Source organism: Lutjanus erythropterus, chromosome 11 (genome assembly GCF_056507025.1).
Source record: "Lutjanus erythropterus isolate fLutEry1 chromosome 11, fLutEry1.hap2, whole genome shotgun sequence".
Classification (NCBI taxonomy): domain Eukaryota; kingdom Metazoa; phylum Chordata; class Actinopteri; order Lutjaniformes; family Lutjanidae; genus Lutjanus; species Lutjanus erythropterus.
The window spans coordinates 23,550,352-23,568,213 of NC_139327.1; the positions used below are offsets into that span (position 1 = coordinate 23,550,352).

General features: G+C 40.5%; 1 protein-coding gene across 3 annotated transcripts in view; it reads right to left on the minus strand.

The window, feature by feature from the left end:
• The window catches only part of LOC146319124 (transcription factor COE1), a 132,638-nt gene that overhangs the window by 6,160 nt on the left and 108,616 nt on the right, over window positions 1–17,862 (minus strand). For all 3 annotated transcript variants that reach the window (XM_084729723.1, XM_084729724.1, XM_084729721.1), the window contains exons 11-14: window positions 12,910–12,998; window positions 2,286–2,351; window positions 2,005–2,167; window positions 173–355 (exon numbers count right to left, since the gene is read on the minus strand). In XM_084729723.1, the coding sequence (XP_084585849.1) occupies window positions 173–355; window positions 2,005–2,167; window positions 2,286–2,351; window positions 12,910–12,998 (501 nt within the window). The remainder of the gene's footprint in view (window positions 1–172; window positions 356–2,004; window positions 2,168–2,285; window positions 2,352–12,909; window positions 12,999–17,862) is intronic.

The window sequence follows — 17,862 nt, forward strand, 5'->3', positions numbered from 1 at the left end:
CACAAAGCAGCTGAAACGACCCCGTAGTAAGGAACCTCAGTGCAGTTTGATTCATGTTCTTCCACAGAAAAGTCACTAATAGCTTGTAAAATGATTTTTTTCTCCCCGGGTGTAGCATGTGATTGTGAAGTGTGTGCGTATACTCATGTCAGTGCAGTACATGTGTACTCACTAGCATAAGGCGAGTTGGCTGCGGAGCCGTTGAGAAAAGTGGGCGAGCCTCCCAGGTTGGTCATGCCGGTGTTGTTAGCGTAGCCGTTCATGGAGCTGGTAACTGAGGTGTAATTGGTCTGCTGAGGCGTGGAGCTGGGCACGTAACCATGAGGGGACACGCTACTGCTGCTGCGCACGAAACCTGCAGACGTGCGATGGAGAGGAAGAGGAGAATGTGGTGACTGGACAGTTGAAGTGATGCGAACACCGGTCACTGATGATATAAATCAGGCAGTTCTGCACGAGTTAAAGCTACAACAAGGCGTTTTAAACTGGTTATAAAACAGTCTCAATTTATTACTGATGCCTCTTTATGACCTACATAAGTTTACAGGGTCATCAGTGAGAAGACTAGTTGTTCTTACCACCGGGTAGGATTCTCCTTGAAATGATAAAACCAGCCTGTGTTTACATTTTTCCAGACAAATTCACAGCGAGTAACAAAATTACCAATTAAAATGAAGCAGTAGAGATAATTTTATTTATGATGTTATACTTTGTGGTTATTATGGTGTAAACACAGCTGCTTCTGTCCACAAGGTCCTCCAAAATCAACAAAATATAAAAGTTCCCTGTGACGGCTTTAAGGTTGGAAATTTAGATGAGAGATGTCCAAAAATTTGGTTACTTCTTCTCTTTTCTGACACCAACTTTGGAAGTGCGAGCAAATGCACACATAAAAAGGAATTGCTGAGCAGTGGGAGCTTATTATGGTGGCCAAGAAATGAATAAATAACCAGATTTTATCCATGTTTAGGTTAAGATAAAAGGTGTCATGTTTACAATAATTTCAATTGCTGCAAAACTTGGAGAGAAATATTACAGAATTTATACCTTTATTTACTCCCCATCATGCCCATATAATATAATGTATTTTCGGTAATAAGAACTTTACTTTGATTGAACACAAGCGGGAACAACAAACGACATCTCTCTGATGATGATTTCCCAACAAATATGTCAGTTCTACTTCAGAAGTGGTGATGTACAGTATATTTGCAAACTGACACTTAGGAATACCCTCTAGTGCCATTTTTGGAAATGCCCCTCTAGCAAAATGTTCTCAGGTACCATCACAGTCAGGTCACAGTTGGGTTTTTTTTTGAAGAAAGAACTGACTATATTTGGATGAGAGGGTAGAGCTGGTGGGAGATGAATTGTGACTTGGGTGGTGCTTGGATTTGGCCTGGTCACTCAGCAGGAAATAGCCTGTCAGGCCACAAAGTCTGTCATAATACATGCAAACATGTTTCTGAAAACATTAGAGGTGAGAAATAGGCAGTAACAGAATATTGATCCATATTTGATCAACGCTCCTTAGTTTTACAGTCTGATCTGAGTTTCGTGAGCCCTGTGTGTTGCACAGGAGAGACTTGTCAGTGACATGGTAGCCCTGTCCTAAAGCATACCCTGCTTTATCATCTATTTTACTATAATATGACCATAATTTACAAAATGAACATTGTGCTGTATTGATGAAGACTTAAAACTTGTGACTGAGACCATAAACTTGTTAGGAAACTGTTTCCTGAGGTGATGAATCAAGCAAGAAGTAGGGTCATTTTGCCATAATGTTACATACTACTTTTTGCAACCAGTGGAGTATAATATACAGACTATGGTCTCAGCAAGCTTTATGTAAAAAGTCTAACTGGATGTTACATAATATTATTAACTTGTCCAAGGAGTCTGTAAATGCAAAACTGACCGAACTGATATTTGAACTCATTGAACTCACTGAACTCATTAAAATGACTCTACACTATGATGATAAACACTCCAAACTCTTACCCTGATTGGCCTGTGTGGGTTCAGAGACGTTGACCGACAGCTGCCCGGTGAAGGAGTTGACCCCCATCATGCCGCTGTGGGTGGAGCCAGAGAGCTGGGTGTGTCCTCGTGGAACGCTGTAGAGAGCTTCTGCAATGTCCGCTGCGCGCTTTAGGATGATCTCCTGCAGGACGAAGAAAAGCACCGAAGAGTAATTACCAAAAACAACAAACAGCCAAAATAACATTTTCATTCTCTTGTTTTGCTTTAATTGTGGATGTTTGCATCTGTGCGTTCGTTACCTGGTTGTTATGGGGCAAACCGTAGAGGGCTTCTACCAGGTCGGCTGCTCTCTTCAAAATAACCTCCTGGGAGAAAAAGCAGAAGATGGAATTAGCCCCAGTTTTTATGTGGAAAACACTAGTGATGTGGCCTTCTTGGACTTGTCTTTCTCCTTGATGATCGGGAGTCTGAAAAAACATCTAAAATGAAATTCAACAAGAAGTTAAATCGAGATTTTAGAAGCATGTGAAGACAAAGAATCACACATAAAAGTTATTTGAAAAAGACACGTGCAATTCTTCTTTTCCCTGCTCCCTCCCCCAACACACCATCAACCAACATCCATTTCAGCATCTATTCATGATAAACAAATTGCTCTTCACTCCTTTTTAAAGGCAGATTATCTGCTGTCAAGTCAAGTGCTTTTATGCATCATTTTTCCTGTGTGTCTAAATGACATCTTAAAGTGACAGGTATTTAAAATATACTCTAAAGCAAATCTAAAGTGCTCTGTAGGCTCTTCGTCTGTGCATTGCTTGTTCTAATCAGATGACAGTGAGCTGATAGCAGAGTGATAGCGCAGACAATCCTTCAAAGGGCGAAATTCACCCATATTGATTATTTCTTCGATAACTAAACACTGTTTATGAAGTTCCCTTATTTTTAGTCACACTTTAATCTCTTTTGATGGAGGGGGTTATCAATTGAACTGTCCTAACTCTCCGCTCTGTGCTCCAATGACAGCGGAGTAAGTTTGGTACCCAGCAGAACCTCGGTTAACTTTCTCCTGTCCTGGAGTGTCCCTGTAGCTCAGCTGATAGAGTGTGTGTCCCGTATACAGAGGTTGTCGGTCCTCTGCAGCGGCCTCTGGTTCAGCTCATTTACTACATGTCACCCCCCTCTCTCTCTGCCACCTTTCCTGTCATGTCTTCAGCTGTTCTTATCAATTAAAGGCCAAAATGCCCCAAAAATAATAATAATACTAAAACATATTCTCCTGTTCTTGAGTCTTGACGTCTTGAGTTGTGCCTGTTCTAACGAACAAAAGGGAGCTGCTCTCTATTGCAGCTTCACATCACTCTTCTTCTTCTACCAACTACATGCTCACTCTAGTTTTAGAAAAAATGGACAAGAATCCACAACATCTCTACAAATGTCTTTTTATTGAGTCTACCATAGCTTCACTTGCCATGTTACTATAAACTATGATTTTCTGACACAGCTTACAAAGTTACTCAGTCTTAGGCCTGTACCACAGTATATTACAGTAGTGCAGATAAAGTTAAAATACATGAAATCAGAGTTGCCCCCTCCTTCTTCTTTTTATAATTGCATTGGATATGTTATTAATATATTGACTGCCAAACTGTTCCTGGTTTACCTTATACTGGAGCACAGATCAAAAATGGGCAGGACTTAAGAAGGCTCAGTCACCAGTTACTCAGTTATGCTCCATTTGAACTGGGAAGTTGGAATTTCCAAGTTCCTAGTTGGAGATTTCAACTGGAATACCCCCTGAAGTCCGAACCTCAACGACCTATGATGTGTTTGTGCACAAAATACTCCTACTGTGTTGTTGACAAGCACAAAAAAGCTTTTTCCTGTAATGGAGCATGGTCAACTTAGCACCATTATTATGACGTTTTGTTAAATACTTAAATACTTGATTCTGATTGGTCAGTTAAACATTCTAAGGTTTGTTATTTCTGAAAAGCAGACCATTTCAATGAAGAACACATCGTTGCTATGGACCAAGTTCTGATTAAATCAATAAAATCATTTTGAAATTAACGTTTTGTGTCCAGTTATTGATTTTTTTTGAGTAAGCATCCATGTAATAAGTAGGATAATGTACAGTAAGTGGGTCATTATTGCCAAATAAATGCCTTCAGGGTGATTTAAGACGCCTCCACTTGCATCACCCTTGCACCACCCCCACTGTACATTATCCCTTACCTGCAGAATTTGATGTTTCAATGTTTTCCTCCTCGTCTGCTTCCATTTTCACCTTTTCTAAACCTTCTTCCCACTTTGCCTCCACATTGGAAATTATCGTTCTTATTTCCCCACCCACGAAAACCTCCACAATTCTCTTTTTTTCCTCGGTCTCTTTATTGTTTCTCCTCACCCGCCCACCCTCTCCGTGTCTCCCTCTTCCTGTCTCAGCTCCCACCCCGGGGTCTAAGGTGTCTTGTTTAACAGTTAATGTGTTGTCGTTTCCACAGCGTGAGGCCGCGCGGCGACAGAGAGAAAATTACTCTGTGCTTCACAGTATTAACCTGCACTGTGTGACACACACACTGGTTGGATGGCGTGTGTGCTCTCTCCTGTGAGTTTGTGCCTGGTGGAACATATTGCCTCTCCATCAGTGTGTGTGTGTGTATGTGTGTGTGTGTGTGTGTGTGTGTGTGTGTGTGTGTGTGTGTGAGGATATGAGAGGTCACAGAGCCTGTCAGCACTTTTAGTGTGCCTGTCCATGGTGCTAAATTCAATCTTTTACACATTATTATGGCCAGGCTGGCTCTCTGTTAACCTCTCATTATTAGACTGGTGAGCTGAGCACACACGCACACACACACACACACACACACACACACACACACACACACACACACACACACACTAAAAGAAACCTGATCCTGAGTGTTCGAGCGGTTCCAGTAAGGCAGTAGCTGATAAACGGGAAGGGAAGATGATCCTCTGGTAACATCATCATTATCAGGTCTGCAGGCTGCTGCCACTACATCACTCAAAGCCTCTGACTGCCAGGATCGATGCACTTTGAATACTTTGCCTGTTTACGTCTTTTCATATTTAGACAGGCAGCCACTCACATCGCCTAATTAATCTCTCCCAGGTCGCGTCTGTAAATAAGAAAGCATTGTTTGTCGGATTACCTGCTGCTCAATACAAATGAATAATGCTTCTAGCTGCATTGTGTTGATATGAATGAGGATGAAAGTGTTGTTGTCGATCTTGTGGGCGTCATTTATGTTTCAAAACTGATTAAAAAGTCTAAAATAATCCGGCTGTGACATCCTGAGGGCCCAAACTTTAGTCAATAGGATAGCCTGCAGCAGTAATGGAAATACATCTAATCGTAGCACCAGTCGTTGCCATGTTTTTTGTGAAATTGGAGAATAAAATTATCTTAATATCAACTCAAACTGTTGAGCAGAGTTAGTGGCTCAATGCTGCAAACACGTTGTTTGCTTTCTTGTTTTGACGATTTGCATGTTAAAAGATGTCTACATTAAAACTGTAATACAGTTTGTGGAAAAGTGAATATGTTTTACACATCTAAGTTACTTGTAAATCTTGTTTCAGCAGCATTTTAAAGGGACAGTTCAGATTCTACAGTAGCCATACAAACACAGTATGCTGCTGCAACATTGGATTGTGACATTAATTCTTTTATGATGTAGCCACATTATGTTACAGCAATGTTACTGCAACACTACAACAAAAAATGTGACATTGCTGCAACGTTACTGCAACTTTACACTTAAAACGTAGTAGTAACCCTGCCTTAGTGGGGCACTGAAGTGACTTCCCGGTGATATAAAGTGACATTTTCACAATGTCTCCAAAAAGTGGTGGAAACACTGGGACAGCAGCCCGGAAATATTTAAAATAATGTACTGGTGATCACACCATTATAATAAACCACATATCACTCTCTGCCAAACAACCAGACAAGGTAATATTACCTTACAAAACATGGGAGTTTCTGGTCTACTTGATGTGTCAGTCCACTTGTGTTATTTTGTGACTTCTGTGTTTTAAACTGTTGGCTTGGGTTCACTGAAGTCGCACATTAACCCAAACAAATGAACAGATCGAAGCAGTGGCAGATTAGCAAGGTCTGCAAGGTAAAATGAGTGATTTTTCCAATGCTCTACAAACTCAGGGCAGACTAACCATCCATTGTAGGGAATATAGAGAGTACAGAGTATATTTCAATGTTGAAAAACAGTTTAAACAACATTTATACAGTATGTAACCTTGACATCTAAAATTCTTCTCAATCAAGTTTTGTCAGAGAAGGAAATTTCATTCTTGACCTCGGAAACAAACAAAAACATCAAAATACTCAAGGTCCACTTCTATGGCTTTTAACTGCCTATCGCCTCATCAGCAAATAAAGTTTGCTCAGTGAGTGCCTTGACTTTGAGTTAAGATTATATTTAGTCCAGTTTCGACCTAAATGTCTGTGTGTTTTTTGACAGGCAAATATCTTCTTCATGTGTCTGTCCATCAACTGCCTTCAGGCTTTATGATGAATTATGACAACGGAGTGACAGACAACAACTCTGAAGTGTTTCTTTTTTTAATCATGGATTGCTGCCATTGTCTTTGATTCCTGTAATTGCTGCAATAAAGCCCGATGTTAAAGCTTTAATCTCTAGTGTTTGCCTTGATTCATGTGACTGTCTTTGTCAAATATTTATGGAATATACAGCTGACATGTACTCAGCTGTCATTTCATTATCATGTCTTGTCAGTCTTTAAAAATAAATTCCCCTTGATTGAGTTTATTTTACTCATTGTCAATACTTTCTTTATCTTTAATGTAATCTATTCTTGTCTGTTTCAGGTAAATATATACAGACTGACATGATGACAGACAGAGAAGCAGAGGATGAGTGAAAGAAAAGACAGATCAGTTGGCAGAGAGAAAGAATAACAGGAGGTGTCTACGTGCTTTTACTGTCTGAGTTATGACCAGCCCTAATGTGATAACCATACATTACACACACACACTCACACACACACACACACATTGTATGCATTAGGACTAGGAAAACGCTGAGCTGAGTATCTGTGGGGACATGACACACACATGACTTATTCCTCCCTAATGCTGATACATTAGACGTTTGATCCGCTTCTAATGTCCCATTAGGGATGCCGTACATGCAGGGTCACACCTCGCACAGAGATGATGTCATACTTTACATGCAGGCTCAGAGGGATGTGGGGCACAATCACACACATCCTCTGGGGAGTGTCTTCTCTTCGTAATACGTTGTGAGATAGTGTCAGTAGGTGGTGGTTTCAGATTTCATCTCCTCTCTCTGCTGATGTGAATGTCCACATGCGAGTTTAAGTACCCATGAGCGACTGACACGTCTGCATGTTCACGCATCACCCGGGTTACTCATATTGGTGATGCTGATGACATGACCTCAGTATAATGTGTGACATCATCAAAATGAGTCGCATAGGGATGTCAGCTGAGTGAGTCACCAGAGGAAGTCACCGGTCTAACTAGGGTGAAACACACTGGTCAACCTTTCCGCCCGGAGAAACACACATTTGTGCAAATTAATCTTTCCAAATAAAGTTGTTTTGAATGTTGTCAGTTAGCCTCTGCTATGGTGAATAACAACTCTGATCATGAAATTAAAAAAAAATCAAAGAATCTACTTTCAAAATAACAATAACAACAATACATATATTTCACAGTGTAAAAATGTTTAAGTAGAATTACCACCTTATGTTTGTATGCCTCTGCCAACCAGTCAAGTTCCAGTTTAAATCCATGTATGTACTAATATAATACACATAGTGAAGAATATAAAATGCCATCAGCTCATCATTTTATTCTAGTAGATATTTGTGTGGTATTTTTCATAAGTAGCGTGTGCCATCCTGTGTTATGGCCAAAAACGTGTTTTGTGTAGGTCACCATGTGCCAAGTTTCAAGAAATTCCCTTCAGGTGTTCTTGAGACATTGCATTCATGAAAATGGGACGGACGGGCAAAAACAAGCATTCTGACATAATCTGGGCTCAGGATGGCTGCAGGTAAAATCGTCATGCAAGAGTGAAATCTGTGCAGAGACATCACTTTTTATTTGTGGAAAATATTCCAAAACCTGAGAGGACACTTTTTGTCTTCTAATGCATTTTTTCTGCTGCCATGAGTTAAGAGGGAACTTCAAGCCAAGAGAGGTGATTGATTTCTTTGTGCATCCAAAGAGGCATTTCTGCTTCTTACTCTCTTAGTTACTGGCCGATCGCCCACACAGGTGATTAGTAACAGATTAGGGTATAAAAACTGTTTTATAGGAGAATCCAGTTCGTGGTTGTTTTTATATCATTTTAAGTTTTTCGAGACTACTGAATTCATGACTCAAGGGTCAAGATTCTTAACAGTCTGAACAAACATTTAGTACATTAAAAATAAATGAATATTTGGTGAGAAGCTGCAGGTCTGGGAGGCTGTAACTGGGGCATAAAACAGCTGGAGTCCTCTGTCAAAAAAAAAGCCAAATAACTCAACAGAAAAGTCCCTGATTTTCCACAAGTTCTGGATGGTTCTACATGTAACTTAGGCCAGTGTTCTCCAACAGCAGAGTCCATGTGTTTTTAGGCTCAACTGTGCCTATGTGTGTCACTGAGTAAAGTAACTGTACGTGCACATATGGATCATGGCGACACAAACTGGCAGCTGAACATGCGTGTGTGTGTGTGTGTGTGAGGCTCACACAATCCCCTCAATGTTCACTGAACAATTATAGAATCGGCTGTCCACTGGTAATCCTCTCACACACTCCACTGCCCCGTCTGTCTGTCTGTCTGTCTGTCTGTCTGTCCGTCCTCATCACAGTGCTTGTAACAAACTCTTATAACTTCAATAAAAGGGCTGATCGATACTCGCAATGAGCAGGCAAGTGTGTGTATTGCGCCAAGCATCACCCAGCCATCCATAGCAACACACACTTCCTTACACACACATTCAAAAGAATATTTTCACATTGCCCCCACATGCATCCATCATCCAAATAAACACAGATAAGACATATACATGTACATGCTCTGTCTGTCTGTCTCTCTCTCTCACACACATGCGCGCACACACACACACACACACACACACACACACACACACACACACACAGACTGCTGGTGGGCAGCAGTAATAAAGTCTCAGGGTTCAATCGATCACATGGCTACACCATGATGAATTACCCAAGAATGCTCACACATACTACACACACACACACACATTCTGCGGGCGCGTGCAAACACACAGGCACACACACAAACACAAACATAATGTTTTCATTTACATAACTATCATTATGAAATAACCTCAACTTGTTTTTTTCTATCTATCTGTCCATCTATCCATCCATGCGAGGTAAGCTACTCTAGTTGCATTTCCAGCAGCCTGGTGCTTCTTGCTGTAGTTTTGTCTGGAAATATCTTGTGTGACATTGTGTTGTTTATAATTAACTTGACTGCTGCTTATCCATGGGAATAAGAAAGATACATCGCCAAGTAGATCAGGCCTAGAAAAGTACAGAGCCAGTGTTGTCTTTTAATACTGCTAAAGTGCTTTATGGTGCACCGGGGTCAGAAGTGATATCAATATTTAGTTCTCGGACCCATTTAGTACATGTAATGTGTTCATTTGTTTCACATCCTCTGACAAGCACAGCCGCAACAGAAAAGCTGAGCTTTATCTGGATAAAGCTCAGAAAAAGCAAGATTTTTCATTTTCCCCACTTAAATTTGCCATTACTAAAATGTTACAGGGAATGTTAACTCCTATGTTAAAATGTTGCATTTGGTATTTTGGCATACTGAATGAATATGTACTGTCTGCAGTGGAGTGTAGTCCAAAAACATAATAAAAACTGGTTAGGTAGCAACCACTTCCTTTTCTACCCTCCCAGCATGCTTCATGGGAACTGACAGCTCTGGCCAATTAGATGGCTTGGATCAAATTATCCGTTGTACAAATAAATCTAACAACAAAAGTGGTGAAGCTTTTTTTCCCTTTATTTTACGAGGAAATCCGGTGAAGAAAAGGTGGAAGCATTAAATATTCTGTGCTAATAAGGTGAGTGTCATGCTCGCTAAATCTCTCACAAATTGTGCAGAGTGTGTGCTTGTGTGCACATACGGTATGTCTGTTTATGTGTGTGACTATGCATGAAAAAGAAAGTGAGTCTGTCCTTTTTTCTGCTCTGACTCAGCCTTTACCAGATGGTGCAACTAACATCACTTATGATATCACACACTTTGGGTTGCTAACATAATTTCCTGCACTGATTTTTCTACAGCACTTTGTTGGTAGGTAAAAGCTTTTAAAAGGGCTAAATCCTCTCCTTTGGTTGACTTCACTTCTCCGCTCCAATCCTGACTCGTACGGGCTTTTGCACAATTTATGTTGCAGTTATATCAAGGCTTAAAAACACTCTTGTCAACCCGTCTGATGCCCTTCAACAACAACTCCGTATTATGACAAAAAAAGAGAAAGACAAGAAACATACAGCAGTTTGCGTCATGGAAAGAATAGTCACTCTGTAAAAAAATTAGTTGCAGTCTTTTGTTTGAAGTTTTTCAATTACACATTAATCAACATAAATTCACTGGCTAGCTATTTTGATAATCTACGAATCATTAATTCTCCAAACATGATGGTTCAGTGTTAATTTTGTTATGGGGAGGGGCCAACATGGGTGCTGTAACAAAGCAGTTGTGTGTTTCTTGAGCTCTGTTGTTTCTTCCCTAAACACAATTTAAACTACTGCCCCAGTTTTTATATTTTGTCTGAATATCAAATTAAATCCATCAGCGGATGCTTGTTGTATTTGCCGACCGTGAAACATAAAAGGGATGAAGGAAAGCCTGAGAAATCAGTGACTGATGCTGGCATGATGGCAGCTAGCAACAACATGAAAAGGGCTGCCATCACCCCCCAAACCACAGAACTAACCAAAGTCTCAAAACGTTTGAAAGATGTGAAAAAAATCAATGAGGGGAAGATTTCATATCATTGAATCCTGTTTAACCATCCGTCTGAGCATCATATGGATACGATGCTGTCATGGCTTCGCATGGTTGGAAAACCAGACTTGCCAACTGTGAGACCTCAAAAATAGGGAGGCATTATGGTGACTTTTTAAAGAAATCAATATATCAAAATAATAAGTACAATGCAATTACACTTTTATGTTAAATACTTTTCATTTTACTTTAAATTCTCACGGGAGAATACAGAATAATTTGCCGCTCTAGTGTGACCATGCATAAATCTCTGGCATGAACTAATATTTATCAGTTTTCTTTCATTCTCTAATTTTTTCCCCTGTTCCTAAAAGAAAACTGACGGAGCAGATTTTGAAAAACACATGCTCCTTTCCTTTAAAACTTCCCTTAAGAAACAGGAATCCTCTGTAGGAAGTCTGGTTTGGTGTAGCTGTCTGGTTGAAAACAGTAAATCTTTAGAGTTGTATGGTTTATACACACTGTAGAGATAAAAAAAAAGAAAAAAAAAAAAGGTAAAAATGGTACAGGAATGCAGGAGAATTATGATACCGGAAGGAAACAGGGAGAGGGCAGAGAGACTCTCCTGGGAAAATTGGGTGGTTGGATGTGCGGATAATTGCTTTAGAAACTAAAGACTAAGTTGAATGATTTGGAGGGCTCATTATATTGAACTAGAGCAGTACTGAATGTGTTTTTTTTTTTTTTTTTTTACATTCAAAGCCTCCATTGAGATTTTCAAATGAGGCTTCGAATGTCTATCGTTATATTTTATGACGTCATAACACCCCAAAAAACCTCCTCAATCCTCATTGGACTAAATGAGATAGTCATTTTTATAAGAGCCAAAATAGATTGTCTGTGGTTATATAAATGTTAAATTTCCAGAAGTCCCCACCAGTCACATGACCCTCATTATATTTACCCTGTTTCCCAACAGTAGTGTCTAAGACAAAAAAAAACACTATAATGTACAGGATACTGTAAACATTAAAGCGTTTAATACTCCTGACTATGAATCAGAAACATTCGAGGTGTGAAGTTTTCTTGTATGATGTTTTGAACACGTTCCCACGGTGATAACGCACATTACAGCACACGCGATTGCTAACACATGTGCCGGAGCCAGGGTGTCGGCACGGCCGTGATGACATCGCGTCATCGCCACATCATCACATCATGACCAGCGCCCATTCTTTGATGATGTCACAGCAAAGACAGCCAATCCTGGACCAGCTCCAGCGGGGACGCAGAGCCAATCAACAGCAGCTGTGTAAAAGGTCATCACCCCCACCCACCCGGATAGGCAAGTTGAATCAGGCCAACTCGGTAAGCTCGCACTCGCACTCACAAAGACACATGCACTTTGAAATGTGGCCCTGCATGTACAGATCAAGATGGCAGGGTTTTGTATCAAAGGCGAGCTCATCGTTTGGTGCTAATTGTTTACATCTGCTGATCTTTTAAACACTCTGCTTGATCTTGACCAGCTGATAAACAAATAATCAGATATGACTGATCTGGAGAGGATTCAAACACTCACCCTGTAAACGGGGTTAAGCAGCTCACACACACAGAGTTCACGAAGAGGTAAAAACACAACCCACAGGAGATTTGAAAACACATATTCTGCTCGGAAATATAAAAATAACACACACACGAGACAAACAAATAAAACGTAAAGGCAAAATCTTAGTGTTTTGAATTACTGTGTGTGGATCTCTGTGTGCTTCTTTTAAGTAGCTGCAGGTTTGATCTCTAAGAGCTACAGTATCTGTCATTTTGAAGCACAAGGCAGAGCCTTACGTATTCATTGTCCAGTTGAAGCATCAGAGAAAAGTGCAGGAGATTGTTTCTGTACCTTTGGCAGCCTCTCAGGGTCCCCGGGGTGTCGAGGGATGACCTTCTGAAGCCTCTGGAAACCGTAGTCGATGGTTGGCTCATTCAGTGCTGCAAAGACAGACACAGAAAGAGAAGGAATTAGTAGGGGGGAAAAAAAGAACAAAAATTATTGTTTCATTGTTTTCTCTGCAGCTACATAAGATTTCCTACATTCTCCAGATAGACGTTGGTTAAAGATCTCATGAAATAGGCACTTTAAATGTCTGGAAAACCTCAGTGATGACCTCATTTGTGGGTGTAACTAAAAAGTCAATAAAGTCATTGCAAATATTTGAACAATCTGTCATAGCTCCATAACTCTGTAACTACATTACTGTTAAACCATTGGCTTACAATTAAAATGCATTCAAAGTCAAAGCATTTATTGTCACATGCACAGTTAAAAACAAGTTTCCTTGTACAATGAAATTCTTCTTCCTCTCTGAACGGCATTAAACAATGAAACGCCCATAAAAAATGAAGAAAAACATGACTCCTTTGAGTTAGTACAATAGTAGTAGTATCTAAAGTGATTCATACACAGCATATTGTGATGCCTTAGTGTAACTGTCATAAGAAATGAATTTCTGACAGTTGGTAGTCTCTATCAGATGATGGTGATATTGCTCACATTAGTCTTTATCCAACTTAAACCTGCAATAATTGATACTTTGACTGTTCAGGTACAGTCAACTCTTCCTCCTCTTCATTGTGTGCACTTTAGCAAATTGTTAGAAACAAGCTAAAAAACACAGCTGTCTGTTTGTAGTCTAACTGTTTAGCTTAGTTTACCACATCAAAATCCATTGGTTCTTAACATTTTGGTATAACTTATCGCGCTACAGACAGTAAACCAACTCGAAGATGAAAGAAAACTGGAGCGATATTTAAATCTGCTCTGTCTGCCGCCTGTCATGCATGCTGCTCAGCGTGATAACTAAGCCTTGCAGTGCTGCAGAACCAAACAAAGCAGCGTGACCTCTCACATCTTCTAGATGATTAGCTGGCTGGTCACGACAAATTCCAGGACAAATATGGAGCAACTTCTTTTGATCATGCAAAATAAAGGCTCTACCAGTCAGTACGGTATAGTCAAAAGTCATATTGTAGGGCAAATATGTACTGATGTACTTCATGTGGAGCCATGTTTTCATTCATCTGATAAATGTAAGGCCGACATTCACTCTCTTTTAGCCCTGTTTTGGTCTCTACCATTTCCTGTAAGAACTATCTTGGTCATTAGCTTCTAAATGCTTCACTTTTTTTCATCCACTAGTTGCTAACTTTGTCATTCTGCCATTTGGTGGTGGACAGGTAACATTTTTTCCTACTTTACAGCTGCTTGTTGTATCTTGGAATTAAACAGAGAGGTAAACAAAACGGTAAAGTTGAAGGCCGCATAGTAAAAATAATAAGCTGAGAGATTCCCTATAGCTATAAGTGTGAGGAACTGCAAACTTGGCTGTTAATTCCCTCTGGGTTTATAACTATGAGAGCCCATTAAAGAACCCTAAAGGCTTTTGACTTTTTAACCCTTTTAGATCACATCTCCAGCCATATTGTGCAAATATTTAACAATATATGCCAAAAGAAATCAAAAGATGAATTCCTTTCTTTTCTTCCTATAAAACAAAATATGATGTGGGCTTATGCAGGATAAAACCAATCAGTTTCAACCAATAATACCATGACTTCCATTAATTAGTCTTCAGTTTTTAGCAACACAAAGCTAAGATTCAAGGCACAGAAACACTGACTTTTCAACATTTAAAGCAAATTTCTAACCATGTTATGTCCCACCGAGCTATTTCACTCTGAAATATGTTGAGATACAGAAGCTACATACTCTTGAAATGTCCTTTGATCATTCATTAAAAAAATAATGATTACAGCAATTTTAAGAAATGTTGTCCATGTTGTTTCCAGTCACAGAAAGGATGTTGTGGCTTACTCAACACCCACTTATCTTTACTTCAGTGCAGGAGAAACATGCACAATAAGATTTTCCATCAGCCTTTTTCTATTTCCACCATCTGCCATTTTTAGAATCTTTTGCTTAGTTTTGCACCCTTAACCTTTTTTTATGGTTTAAAGCAATCCTGCTGATTTCCAGCAAAATCCCAGTGGTGTCATATATTGTAAAATATAGTCAAAGAAGAGACTGACCAATGAGGAAAAAAAGAGCACATGCTAAATTACACAAAGGTTGTGCGTGTATCAACTAAAAATACTGACGGTTTCCTCCACTTTACCCTCCTTCCTGCTTTATCGATTTCAGCTGCTTTATGCCTGAGTCAACTATCTTGTGTTAAAGCTTCAATATCTTTCTTTCAGAGGAATGTGGCAGCAGTTTATGGGTGTAAAAACATGACTCATTGCACCTTTAACCTGAGCCTGCACACATGATAAACAGACAGAGAGTCACAACATCTGTGCCCATCAGTAGGGGGGGATTTGAGTTGTGAGGAGAGAGGATGACATCCCATTTTGTGACATTTTGTTCCCAAGCAACACGCTGTTATCAAGTATTTTTTTTTGTGAAACTGGGTTGGAAAATAATGAACCTGCTCAGCATGATCTCTGAGAGCCGACAGAAGCCTGGAGGTTAGAGAGAGGCGGGCTTGTGACTCAAAGGTCGGCAGTTCAAAATCTGGCTGGGAAACTGAAGCTGAGGAAAACTCATCTCTAAACAACTACTGTGAAGATTTTCACTGGATTTTCTCCAGAGAATCTGCTCAGTGGATGGACTCACAAGTCTCTTAATGCTTGGCTCAATAGAGAGAGAGGACAGTCTCCCAGCTTTTGTTTTAAAACTGGGTGGAAACAATTAAAAGAGAGTTTTAAAAAAAATCTGCAAAGTCTGTAGGCCAGCCATTCATATTGGGACGGTGACATGCAGAAGTAGTGCGCTTACTACAGAGGAAAATTGGGGGAGAACATCGTCTCTGGTAAGGCTGTCTTTGAAAAAAAGAGGCATACGTTTGTTAACAGCTGCATTTAGAAATTCCCAGACAATCGGTAGACAATGAGATCTCAGATTGTCTGTGCCGCAAAACTACTTAGTGGTCAACAGTGGAGGACTGGTTGTTATGAAAATGTGTCCATCCATCCATCATCAACTGCTTATCTGAAATAAGGTCATAGAGGTAGCAGTTCCAGCAGGGGACCCCAGACTTCCATTTCCCCGGCCACATTAACCAGCTCTGACTCGGGGATCCCGAGACCAGGTTGGAGATATTATCCCTCCACCTCCTCCTCGGTCTGCCCCATGGCCTCCTCCTGGCTGGATGTGCCTGGAACAGGCAACCAGTTGGCATCGAACCAGCCTGAACCACCTCAACTGGCTCCTTTCTACACAAAGGAGCAGCAGCTCTACTGCGAGTTCCTCACGGATGACTGATCTTCCCACCTTATCCCTAAGGGAGATGCCAGCTATCCTCCTGAGAAAACCCGGCCACTTGTATCCGTGATCTCATTCCTTTGGTCATAACCCACCCTTCATGACCATAGGTGACAACAGGAATAAAGACTGACTGGTAGATCCACAGCTTTGTCTGCAACGCAGTACCGCTCCCGCTCCTCTGATTCTCCAGCCTACCTCACGCTCTATTGTCCCCTCACTTGAGAACAAGACCCCGAGACACTTGAACTTCCTCACTTCCTCACTTCCTCATTCCCTACTTGGTGTAGATAGTCCACCAGTTTCCTGCTGAGAACCACGGCCTCAGATTTAGAGGTGCTGATCCTCATCCCAGCTAGTTCGCACTTAGATTCAGTTCAGATGCTGAACTGATCCAGTGAGTGCTGGAGGTTACAGACCGATGACGCCATCAGGACCACATCATCTGCAAAAAGCAGCAATGCAATCCTCAGCCCACTGAACTGCAACCTCTCCCTTACACGACTACGCCTCGAGATCCTGTCCATGAATATCACAAACAGGACTGGTGATAAGGTGCTGCCCTGATGGAGGCCAAAACAAAAATGTGAAGATGTGTTCTTGCTGTTGACCATTTAAGCTCTTGCATGTGTTATTTTAAATAAGATTTACCAGTTTATACTGTTACATACACACTTCTTCACACTTCTTCACTGCGTCCAGGGGTGCCCCGGTATTGATTACATTCAGCTTTAAAACTTTAAAAAGCAGTAGTAATTAGAGAGGATTCAAAAACCAACTCAAAACTCATTTTAGTTCATGGGCCACATCCAGCCCAATTTGATCTCAACTGAAAACCAGGAAAACTATTAAATAATAACTTATAAATAACAATACCTCCAAATTTTCCCTTTTTAGTGGAAGGTACAAGTACATTTTGAAAACATTCACAGTTGATGAATGAACCATCCATTTAGAAAACAGATGACTGATAGCCTGTGATGTCTTAAGAAGCGTAAGTGCAATTTCAACGCTCAGTCATGCTGTGGTCTTTACACATGGAGAAATAGGAACTGTTCCAATTTTCTTTAGACATTGCCCACTGGCAGCTCCTGCATGAACAGCAGCCGAGAACCGACAGTGTTGTGTCATGTAGCCTGTACATACTGTAAGCACATGGGATCTGTAATAATTTATGCAGCACAGGGCCTGCTACTCTTATTATCAGCACAACCCCCAGTGAAAAAAATGGAAATAAAATGAACTAATCACTTCTTTGCAAATATTTCACCCTTTGCAATGTCATCCAGGGGGCTGGACTGCACCCCTTTGTGGGCCTTATGTTTGCCACCCCAGTCCTTAACTCTGAGTCTGCTGCTCTATTGTTGGAATCAGTGGTAGAAGCCCTGTGGTGGACTGGAAACTGTCTAATGCAACATGGTGGAGTAACTAATGGTGTCAAAAGCATCTGTATGATAATAACACTGCAGCTATAATCTAAAAGATTTTAGCGCTCTCTTTAATGTTGCAATTACCTTCTTTTACAGTCTTTAT